This window comes from Echinops telfairi, unplaced genomic scaffold (genome assembly GCF_000313985.2).
Source record: "Echinops telfairi isolate 266 unplaced genomic scaffold, ASM31398v2 ScPeMD7_2;HRSCAF=8, whole genome shotgun sequence".
Taxonomy (NCBI): domain Eukaryota; kingdom Metazoa; phylum Chordata; class Mammalia; order Afrosoricida; family Tenrecidae; genus Echinops; species Echinops telfairi.
The window spans coordinates 13,828,652-13,840,264 of record NW_022103898.1 but is presented as its reverse complement, the minus strand read 5'-3'; the positions used below and the strand labels follow the sequence as shown (position 1 = coordinate 13,840,264).

General features: G+C 58.8%; 1 protein-coding gene across 1 annotated transcript in view; it reads right to left on the bottom strand.

The window, feature by feature from the left end:
- The window catches only part of PVALB (parvalbumin), a 14,365-nt gene extending 6,640 nt beyond the window's left edge, over positions 1–7,725 (bottom strand). Inside the window, exons 1-4 of the mRNA XM_004700306.3 lie at positions 7,703–7,725; positions 7,170–7,237; positions 5,500–5,632; positions 4,413–4,522 (exon numbers count right to left, since the gene is read on the bottom strand). Coding sequence (XP_004700363.1) covers positions 4,413–4,522; positions 5,500–5,632; positions 7,170–7,230 — 304 coding nt within the window. The 5' untranslated portion in view covers positions 7,231–7,237; positions 7,703–7,725. The remainder of the gene's footprint in view (positions 1–4,412; positions 4,523–5,499; positions 5,633–7,169; positions 7,238–7,702) is intronic.
- Positions 7,726–11,613: the final 3,888 nt, after the last annotated feature.

The window sequence follows — 11,613 nt, the reverse complement described above, 5'->3', positions numbered from 1 at the left end:
CCCAAGCTAAACAGACTACTGAAGGTAGCAGGGCATTGATCCAGCTCAAAGGAAGCAGAGAAGGCAAATGCCTTCAGGCCCATGAGGGCAGGTGACCATCATTTTACTGGACGCTTTGCAGCAGATGAAGGCAAAATGCAAAACACAGGGTCTGGGGGGTGGGGCTCAGAATTGGGCTCATGGCCAGTGGAGCTCCATGAAATACTCCAGGGCGACACCACCGAGGGTGTGCATGCTGTACAGTCTTCTTCAGGGTGGCCTCCCACAATCAATCGACCACATCTATAAAAGCCTTGGCACTTCCTGGAAGGAGCTGCCACCGAGATGGGAACACAAAGGGTTATTATTAGAGCTGTTGTCTCTCGACTCACTCGTTTCAACCTGGGATCTTAAAGAACCCGATCGACATCCCTCACCTTGAGAAGGACAGACCGAGCTGGGGACGGAGAAGGTATCTGGTTCTGGGCTGACCCGAGCCACTTGGACATGCCAGCTTCATTCAACCCTTCAGGCAATAAGGAAACTTCTCTTGTGTCCTACAACTTGCCAGGCCCTAATCTGGATGCTGGGGACTCCCAGGGGCAGTGCTTTCTCCGGTGGCTCGAGTCCTAGTGGGGGAGAGCAACTTACCCTAACTCACAGCGACCCTATAGGGCAGGGTAGACCTGCCCCTGTGGGTGTCTGAGACGGTAACTCTTTATGGAGGTAGCAGAGCCTCACCTTTCTGTCACAGACTGGTTGGTGGTAGCAGCCCGGCCTGTAACCCACATGCTACCACAGCTCCTGGGGTGGAGGGTGCAGCAAGAAGCAAGCCATAGGCCCACCCATGGGTGAATCTTATGGCCCATGCTTGAGCGAGGGAAGGACGGTGGCAGGGAAGGCCTTGTGCTTGGCACCTGGGCAGACCTGTACTGAGGCCTTGATCTTGTGCTCCTAGCTGTGGGCTCTCTAAGGCTTGGTGCCCTCCCCTCTCGGGGAAGCCCCCGAACCGCTGCTGCATAGTCTGGAAGATGAGAGTACTGTGCTGAGCATGGTGCCAGGCGGCGTACACTGCGCACGCTACATAGTCAGAGGTCACTGCCGTCTTCACTCAAGGTCAATGTCCTGAATGCAGCATGGGGCCCTCTCATGTGATGCTTATCCATATCTTCGGACTCCCAGAACTGGCAGGGTCCCCAGCCATGGGCTAGCCATCTGACCCCAGCTTTTACCTAGCAGGCGCCTGAAGGTCAGAGGGGCTTTCTGATCCCTGTCCCAGCAAGTCTGGAGGGCATTCTCCCTGGCGGTGGGGGGTGGGGGAAGGGAGGGAGGTGACTTGGGATCTGCTGGCCATGAGGACCTCACCAGGGGAGCTCTCTCCCACCTCACTGCCTGCTGACCATACCCACACCTACCGTCCCTGCCCCCTCCAGAAAATGCACGGGGCTTGAGGAAGCTGAGATGGCCCCACACAATCACCTGCCCTGGTTGTTCACTTCATCTCCCCCTGCCTCTATTGCCCCTGCCTAGGCCCCACAATCACCTGCCCTGGTTGTTCACTTCATCTCCCCCTGCCTCTATTGCCCCTGCCTAGGCCCCACAGCTCTGTTGGGGAAAAGCAGACCAGGCCGGAAGAGCCAGACATCCGTGTGAGCTTGGACCCCCCTGAATTGCCCCTCCTGCACCTTCACCTCTGTCCACTGTCCTGCCAAGGTCACAGTAGGGGCTATCTGTGGACAGCTCAGCATGATGCTGGACTCCTCACGACACACCCCCAGGTGGTACTTCTTTCTCTGGGCCACTGCTGCAAACCAATCTGCTTGCTGTCTCGAAGCATGCCCAGAACTTTCCAGCCTTTGGTGACTGCAATCCTTCCTTCTCCACAGCCTCAGATCCCTTGCCTGAGCCCCTCCCCTCCACCCAGATCGCCACCTGCACCTTTCCCACTGCCTGGCATGGCTGCTCTTCACTGCTGTGTGCACACCCCAAACAAGGTGCAGCTGCATTTAAAACAGCACCCCAGCGCCACGTACCAAGTACATATCAGGTGCCTTCAACACAGCATCCTCACACAATCCCAGTGAGGTCTCCCCCAGAAGGCCCAGTTGCAGATGGGGACACTGAGGCCCAGGGTTACTGAGCCAGGAGATGCCCTCCCCCCCCCATTGCCTCAAGTTGGAAAAGTTTATCCCTTTGAGAAAGGAGCAGGGCCGAGAGAGGAGGGAAGGTGGGCAGGGAACCAGGGCAGTGCCTGGCCTGGTTTCTCACCATCATTTAGGCTGTGGGCAGGCAGCCAGCCATGCAGACCCAGCCCAGTGCTTCTGCACTATGGCATATTGAAAACGGGGGTCTGTGGGGGTGGAGTGAGGGCAGGCCAGGAAGCCTGGGCTGAGGTGGATGTGGGGACCAGGACTTAGTATGGAGCTGGCTGATGGCTGGGTAAGGATGAGGCGTGAGAGAGGACCTGTCATTCATTGGCATCACCGATAAAAGTCCCTCCGACATCCTCCACTTGGCCCCGTTAAGGCCCCTTTAAGAGCTGCTTGCCTCCTTCGTAGCCCGAGAAGGCCAGCTGCCATGGAAAGCCCAGGGACCTGGATATCTGACCTTGCTAGAGATGCCTGGCTTCAGCTCTATGGCACGAAGCTTGAATAAACCCAGCTCCCCTCTGCAGGGTCCCTATACCTTCCCCTCGGCCACCCTGCGTCTCAGGCCACTTGATTTCCACAACCAGCCTAAGCTAGTTGGAGGGTAAGATTGTGCATCCTGTTTGCCAACGAGAGAACCTAGTGTGGTGAGATGACACGGCCCAGAGGGGGGAGCAGGGCACAGGGGGGAGCAGGGCACAGGGTCTGGATGTACATCCAGGCAGCAATGTCAACTGAGTACTGCTTTGTGCCAACTATTGCTCATTATGGGAGATAAAACAAGCATGAAACTCACTCCTTATTTAAAAAAAAAAAAGAGTCTAAACACACACACACACACACACACACACACACACACACACACACACACGCACTATACCAACTCATCTGATCCTCAGGGCCACCTTATGAAGGTGAGGAAACGGACGCCCAGAGTGGTTCCTGGAACTGTCCAACTGGAACATGGCAGAGTTGGGATTTGAACAGGGGCAGTCCAGGCTGAGCCCATGCATTTACCCGCATAGGGGCAAACACAGCCTAAACCCAAACCCACTGCCATCGAGACAATGCTGACTTACAAACCAAACTCCACTCTGACACACGGAGACCCTACAGGGTGGGGTCCACCTGCCCCTATGGGTGTCTGAGACGGTCACTCTTGACAAGAGCAGAAAACATCTGCATTCTCACTCACAGCAGCTGGTGGGTTTGAACTGCTGGCCTTGCACTTAGCCACCCGGTGAGTAACCCAGCCTGCCACCAGGGAGCACACAGGAAAGAGGCCTATTTTGGAGAAATTCAGACTCGGGACCCAAAAGGCCCATGGATGTCCTAGCTCTTTGGCCTCTGCTAAACCCACTGAGCCACAGATTTCCCGTCAGGAAGACAGGGGTCCCTGGCAGGGATGCTGGGCTGTCTGGGAGAGCACCTCGTGAAAGCGTGGGGATGCTAACACGTGTGCTGTGAAGCCTGGCGGCCGGAAGGCAGAGGGAGCAGCTGGTGGCCCGCCGGGCCCTTGTCTGTGCTGAGATCAGAGCTTGGGAAGGAAGGCAAGGTGAGAGCTTCCTTTGCCTGATTCCCAGCCGACTCCTGGCGGGCTCTTTTCCTGGCTCCACGACAAGGCTGGAATGGTATGTCTGCACGAAGCCAAACAAGCCTCTCCGACTCGGGGCTACAGGACACCAGGAGGAGATGCTGGGGAGGATAGCAGGTCAGGAATTTCCACCCCTGGAATCTGAGAAGGCGGGAGCCAGCAAGGGGGCCTGGGGAGCAGTTGGCCTCTTCTGCTCGGGTTACAGACGGGAGGCCCAGGCCCACAGAAGGGGAGTCATGCCCAAGGCCACACAGCGAGCAAAAAGTCTCTAATGCCCTTCCTTCAGGGGTTGCTGAAATTGCGTAGAACATGCCAGCAGCATGTTCTTTACCTGGCTCATGTGCCCACGTTCCCAGACCAAAGGGTTGCCCCCCCACCCCCGTCGGTTACTCCAATCTTGGGGTGTGAAGGAGCCCCTTTCCTGCAACCCACAAAGCTCACAGCCATCCAATCGATGGCCACTCACAGAGACCCTATCGGACAGGGTATAACTACCCCTGTGGCTTTCTGAGACTAACTCTTTTCGGGAAGAGAAAGCCCCATCTTTCTCCTGAGAAGTAGCTGGTGGTTTTGAACCGCTGACTGTATGGTTAGCAGCTCAACACGTAATCACAGCGCCACCGGGACTCCTCCAAAGTCTCATGCCTTCAGCATCTTGGCACCCCACCACCTGCACGGTCACAGTGACCCACCTTCAACCCCAATTTTGCCGTCCCCATCCTTGTCTCCAGCGGCCATCAGCGTCTTGGTTTCTTTAGTAGACAGGTCTCTGGCATTTGCGGCAAAGCCCTTCAGGATGGATCTGGGGGAGGAAAGGGACAGAGCAGGAGGTCACCTTAGCCTCAGAGCATCTGCACAGGGAGAGGCCAGGGAGCCTGGGCTCTGGGCTGGTCTTGTGGGTGAGAGTACAGGAAGGGCAGGATGCCTTCAACCAGGGTGGACCCGGGGTCAGCACCTGGTGTGAGTGTATGTGTGTGTGTGGGTGCATGTGTATTCCATAGGCATTAAGTGCCTTCTCTGTGCCCCCAGGGGCCCATACTGTGACATGGAGCTGCTCTATACAAGCTGCCCCCAAAGCTGGGGAGGGCATGCATGCAGCATGCTGGGTTACAGTGATGGGGAGCAGAGGCCCGGGAGAATCCAGGGAGGCTTCCTGGAGAAGGTGACCCTAGGGCACAGGCATGGTTGGGCATATGGCGTTTCTAGACTGATAGAACCTTTGTGGGAAGGTTTAGGGGACAGACAAGCTGACTGGGGAGGTTCCCCACTTGGAAAACCCCTCTTCACACCCACTCCTGCTTCTTTACGGCAAAACCCAAGGCAACTTAGGCTGGAGGGGGACGGGTGAGGACAGAAACAGCTGGGCAGGCAGATGTGGGCTAGGGTGATGGAGGGAGTTGAGGATGGGGGTTTTCTGGGGGAAGACAAACAAAAAGCAATGAGACACAAAAGCCAGTCTCCCCTGCCTTGCCTATGGTGTTAGGCAAGAAGAGAAATGGCCTTTCCGTTTGTATTAAATTATTAAGCAGCAGCATTCCATTAGCAATATTAAGTGGCTATAATTTAACCTAGTTAGTGGTGCCTCTGCTAAGGGCTATGAGCGTTTGTCCCCTGGCTCCCTGGGGCTGAGTCTGGCGGTCATGAGTGAGGTCACACATGGTTATTGCTGCTGAGAAGGGTGCAGGGAGAGGGGCCCCAGGGAAGGGACTGATGGCACCTGGAAGCAAGTGACCCAGTCCCCACCCCACCCCCATCCGTTCTCCCTGAGCCCCAGTTTACCCGAGCTCATCCTCCTCAATGTAGCCACTCTTGTCTTTGTCCAGGATCTGGAAGATCTTCTTCACCTCGTCCGGAGTCTTCTTCTTCAGCCCGACCATTTGGAAGAATTTTTTGTGGTCGAAGGAGTCAGCAGCTGTGAGGGAAGAGGGGGTTACAGTGAGGACCTGGTGGGGGGGTGCTGAGGGAAGGGAAGATGGGGAAGGGGGTTCACAGTATGGGCGACTGTCCACCTGCCAGACTTTGGGTTGTGGGGGTGGGGTGGCAAAAGGAAGGGATGAGGCTCCCCCGACCCTAGGGCTGAGGAGCCTGGGATAAGTGAACTTGAACCTAGTTCCTGATGGCTGACAGACCTGCACCCCATCCACAGCCCCCAATGCTGATGGTGAGGGCAGAGGGGGCTCCTGGTAAGAACAGCCCACCGAAGACCCTACCCAAGACTTTGGTCCTTCTTTCCATAAAGGGGTGGAGGCTGAGTGGGACTTAACCGGGTGCCCAAGGGTAGCAGGAGTGATGGCCACAGGGGACAGGCTCCCCCTATCTTTTTCTTGGCCACAGATGGTGTTGCTCAGAAAAAGGACACGTTTTCTTCAAGGTCACAATGGGGGGAGGGGCGGGGAGGAGAGCGTATAGAGGCTGCACCAAGGGGAAGACCCAGAAATCTTGGTTTTATGCAGAAATTCATTCTTTTGGGAGTGGGGGAGCGCAGGCAGGCTCCAGCTGGTCCCCAAGTTTCTCCTTGAAAAAGTAGAGTGGCCACCCCCTGCCAGGAGGGTGGCATCTTCATGCCCCAGGGAGAAAGGAAATGAGAGAGCCCCCCCCCCAATTGTTTTAAGTTCCTCTGTTAGAGCACCCAGGAAAGCAACCGAGGAGTGGGGTTGGGGGTGGGGGTGGGGATAGTTCCTATTTCTGTCCATTGCTCCCTTCACTTACTTCTGACACTGGGTGGGAAAGGGGGAGTCCTGGAGACACCCTGGAGACACTAGTTCGAATCCCCCACCTGCCTCATTTGGTGACCTTGGACAAGTCTCTCTCCCTCTCCGAGTCTCCGTTTCCCCATCTGATGACTGGGGAGGGGGCAGCGCAGCATTCAGATTGGGGGAGAGGGACTCCCGCGCCCCGCTGCTGCTGCTGGAAGTTGAGAGCCTTGAGAATACTGGGCGCAAGGTTGGAGAGAATAAAGTGCCCGCGGCTGCTCCTGGGAAGGTCACCTCGGCCCCGCATCTACGATAGACTTTCGGGGGACGCTGAGCTCCAGGGAGGGGCCTCCCACAGATGGTGGACCAGTAGTGGCCACCGACGTGGGAGCCAGAGCTGGGGTCCTGGAGAGGGGTGAGAAGGCGTGAGCGCTTGCAGCCCCTCTAAGCGCCTTAAAGAGGAAGTCCGGAGCGCGCCTGGAGGCTTAGAAGCTCAGGTCTCCGAGCCTGGTCTTCGCCCTGGGTCAGCGACTCCAGAGTCCTTGGCGCGCGAGGAGCCGACAAGTATTGGTCCCTCAGGCAGGACGCCCGACCTCCAGGGTCGCTGCCTGGGCCAAGTTTTGCCTGGGCGGAGCGTGGGGAAAGGCGGGGACCCCTGTCCCGGGCGCGTCGTGGGGTGCGTGGGCAGGCGGGCGCGGGGCGCAGGGGCTCGGGCAGAGGGCTCAGGGAGGGATTGCGCGGGGGATCGCTGCTCACCTGCAAAGGCTCCCACTGCTTTCTTCATGTCCTCGGCGCTGAGAAAATCTGTCATCGACATCCTGCAACTGTTGGAGCGGGCAGAGCAAGTGCGAAAAGATTAAAAAGTGCTTTTCTCATCATTTCTGCTCATATGACCAACGCTGCAGTGCCGCGCGCCCGCCGGCCTGGCCTGCAGCCAGGGGACGCGGGACGCGGCGCGCGGCCGGCCGGGCTTAGAGCAGCCGCGCCACGGAGCCGCGCGGTGCGTCCAGCGGGGCGCGGGTCCCATCTCTGCCATCCCAGGGGCCGCGGCTGGGCCACTAGGACAGGGAGACGGCCCCTGGGATCTGCGGGGCGCCTGCCTAGCCAGCTGGGACTAGGACTGGAGGGGGCTCAGCAGAGGGTGGGGGTCAAGGGCACGCAGGGGGCGCGAGCCTGGAACCGCGCAGGGACTCCACGTCTGGGCACCCCACCTGGGAGGCCGCCGAGGCTGCAGGAGCCTCCATCCCTGCGGGCCCTGGGCTCCGCTCCTGGGCTCTCTCTGACCCTACCTGAGCCTGGCCTCCAGTCTGCCCAGCGATGCAAATGCGGGCTGTAAAATCTGAGCGCTGAGGTGGCGAAACCTGACCCAGGGGTGGCAGGGAGGGCCCGGGACAACGCTGCTCCCGCCCTCCTCTCACATCTGGCCTGGGAGGAGCTTTGGGCAACCGGTATCTTGTTTGGATTTGGGTTTGACTTTGCACTCACCACCTGCTTTTCCAGTGCTAGCCCATGGCTTCCACCTTGGATGCACCCTCTCCCCACCCCTCCACCCTAGGTCCACAGGGGCTCCGTGTGCACTCGGGGCAGGGCAGGGTGGTGCAGTGGACCACAGTCCTCGCAGCCTTCAGCCTGTGCTGTGGGTCCCCGGCTTCATCCAGGGGTGGGAAGGTAAGAGAGATGTCCTCATTGGACGTCTCCAGGGGCCTGTGCATCCTTTCCCATGGCTACTGTGCATCCTTTCCCAGAGTCCAGCCTACTGCCCGCTGCCCTCAGGGCCCGGGGTCAGGGGAGCAAGAGTTCCAGACCTGGGACTGCTCTGTTCCTTGTGTGAGTTTGGGCTGCGGCCTGCTCCCTCCCTCTCTGGACTTTGGCCACCTGTGTAGTGTTGGATGGTGGTGGTCCTTTATGGTGGGACTTGGGGATTCCAATCTAAGGCAGCTAGGTGGGGAGGGGCTTGGGCTGGGTGGCCCTCCGTGGAGGAGGGAGGAGGGGGGAGGAGGCTGCCTGGCTGCCAGTGGCTCTGGTCCCCTTGTACCCGCTGTCAACACCGTCTCCCCCTTTCAGCCCTGGACCCCTGCCCTTCCTGGAAACCCAAGGAAGCTGCTGTCCCGGGCTGCACCCCCCTGTGAGTCAGCTCCTTCGGGCCACCACCAGCCAGCTGGCTTAGAAGATGCCCAGGCTGCAGCTCCTGATCTGATAGCCCTTGGCTTGGGGCCCTCCCGCTGAACCCCTCAGCCACATGGCCCCTGTTGACCCTGGTACTGCCCACCGTCTCCACCCTGCCCCCGGCTGGGCTGCTCACTCCAGGACTTCTGTGCTATCATGCCCACCCCCACCCCTGCCCCTCAGCTCTTTTGCTCCCCCAAGCTTCACCTACCCACCTACCCAGGAGCCTATAGGAGAGTCTGTGTGCCCAGTGGAAAGAACCTGGTGCTAACCTGGTGGGAAACTGAGGCTGAAGAGATGCAGAGAGAGAGCCCTAAGGACACCCAGTGAGGCCATAGCCTAGCAAGGGCCATGCAGGTTTGATGAACTTGCCTACACTGACTGCCAGGGGGCAGGTAGGGGACCATCCCCTCAGCCCCCCACCTCAGGTGACCTGAGCCCCACACAGTTTTCTGGAGCACCCTGGCACACTGACATGGTCCTTCCACCCCATGAAGGCAGGAGCCTTGACAGGGTCATCTCCCCCCACCCCACCTACTTCCTCCATCTCCCCCTCAGGTGAGTCCAGAGTGCACCCTGCCCCCAACCTGGAGCATCAGCCCCGCCCGCCCCGTAACAGTCCGCTGGTCACTCCTCCACCCCGCCCCTCCTGCCTCCTCTGCTCCCTCAGGGGTGGGGGGCATGATGGCATGGCCAGAGCCCACAACTGTCCTCCTGCAGGTGGGGGACTTGAGGTCCAGACCTAGAGGCAGAACAGTGCCTGGAAGTCCACGCTGCTTCCTCTCAGCACCCCACCCCTTGCTGCACCCCCAGCTGGACTCTCCTCCCCCCACCACCATCCCCAACCCCAGCCCATTTCCACCGCTCACCTGGTGGGGGTGGAGGGCCAGAGGCTGAACCGAAAGACTGGACTGGTGGCAGTCCTGTTGGGAAGTGAGCCTGGCCGCAGGGTGGCCACCTATATAAGCTTCTGCCCTGACTATTTTGGGAGGTGGCACTGCCCCCAGCCCCCGGCCCCCTCCCCTTCCGGTGTCAGGTACTCCCCAACTGTGGGGCTGGGTGTCTGTATCACATTCACCCCCGTGGGCCCATCAAGCCAGGCCTATTAATAACCCTTGGCCCCTGCCTCCCTCTAGCACCCAAAATGGAGTCCCAGGCTGGGCTCACCTCCTCTGAGAAGCCTTCCCTGATCACCTTGGATGGCATCAACATTTCCTTTCTCCAAACCCCAGCAGGGAAGGAAGAAAAAAGGCTGGGAAGGGAATTGATGGAGCAGGAACTGCTTACCCCCCACAGGAGTGGGCTATGTTCCCACGTGCACGCAGTCTCTGCCCACAGCACTGCCATGCTGGTGGCTTGGCCCTCCACACAGAGAGGCACCCTGAGGCATGAAGACCTTGGTGACATTACTTACTGCTTGGAGCCTGGCCCGGAGGTGGTGGAACTGGCCGAGACCCCTGCCCTGCCTAAGATGACTGGCTGGTGGGAAGGTGTGTTTGGCACATTCTCTGAAAAGCCTCATCTCTTTGCGTCTCTCAGTCTCAACCAAGCGCCACCAGGGCCAGCATGGATTCCACAGGGGAGCTTGGAGGAGTATGAGACCTTACACCCGTATACCCCAAGGACATGCACAATGTCCCACACAAGTGGAGCAAAGGGTCACGACTTTCATGAGATTGGCATGGCGCCTGCCATCCTAGCCTGGAGATGGCAGTGCGGGGGTGGGGTGGGGTGTGTTTGAAACACACGCACTCACAAATACGTACAACAAAGGTTTGTTAAATCTCTTGTAGGGACAAGAGTCCTGGTGGTGTGGTGGGGGATGCGTAGGGCTGCCAAAGGCAAGGTCAGCAGTTCGAAACCATCAGCCCCCTCTGAGGGAGACCTACGAGGCTTTCTGCTTCTGCAGAGTTACCCTCTTGGAAAAGCACAGGGGGCAGTTCTACCCTGTCCTGCAGGGTCTCTAGGAGTCAGCATGGACTCAATAGCCGTGCGTTCCAGAGTGAATCTGGTATGAACAACAGTGAGGTCGGCCCCTCCCCACCCCACTCCCCTTAAAAAGATTCCCAGGGTGCTGATATTGCCTATACAGAGGCTTGGCTCCTGATGGTGATGTGAGGGGCCCAGCTTCCAGGCTTACGCTGCTGGAAGAGAGAGGCTCTGGTTGGCTGTGCCCTGACTACATGGGGGTGGGGGTGGGGGAGCAGAAGGGTGGGCTGGCCAGGGGGAGGCTGCAGCTGGAGCCTGGCCAGGGCTCACTGTCCACCACCCTGTCCTCCAGGCTAGGATGTCCACAGTGAAAAGAGACAGGGCTGTGTAAGTGGGGGCTGGAGTACCCCGTCAGAGGGGAGCTCTTCCAGACAGCAGGGCCAATCCAAGCGGATGCTATTTTCCAGCCCAAGTTCACTGGAGAATGGGGGTGTTTTGGGACTGGAGCGAGCCTTGGGAGCGGGGAGGTAGGGCCTCGCAGGCAGCAGGGTGGGTGTCGATCTGCTGGAGTTGAGAATTCTAAGGTGTCCTGGGTGGGGTGGACTCGGTAGTCCCTTCCTGTCAACTGCTCATCTGATAGGTGAATGAATCAAAGCCATGGTGACTTACCTTGAGTCACAGAGGGACCGGGCCTGGGTTGGGCTTGGGATGCCCAGGGAGGGAGGGCCCTGGAGACACCCAGGTCTGAATTCCAGAGAAAGAGCAGGGCTGGGGGTTACCAGGAAGGCCAAGGCCTTGTGGCATGAGAATGGCTACAATTCGAGAGGGGAAGTGTCAGAAACTCAGGGACCCATGCTTGAAGGTGCTCCCTGGGTCCAGGCAGGCCTACGGGTGGGGGTGTGGGGTGGCTGGATGCTGGGAAGGGAGTGGAGGTTTAGGCTGTATAAGCTGGGGCAATGTGGCCCGCTCTGTGCTGACCACTAGCACTCTGTGCTGGCTACTGTGCACACAGCGGCCGCGCTCATCCATGTACGTACCCCCCGCTACAAGGGAGGCAGCGCCATCCTCCTTTTGCCAAAGAGAAAACAAGGCTTAGCAAGGCTTA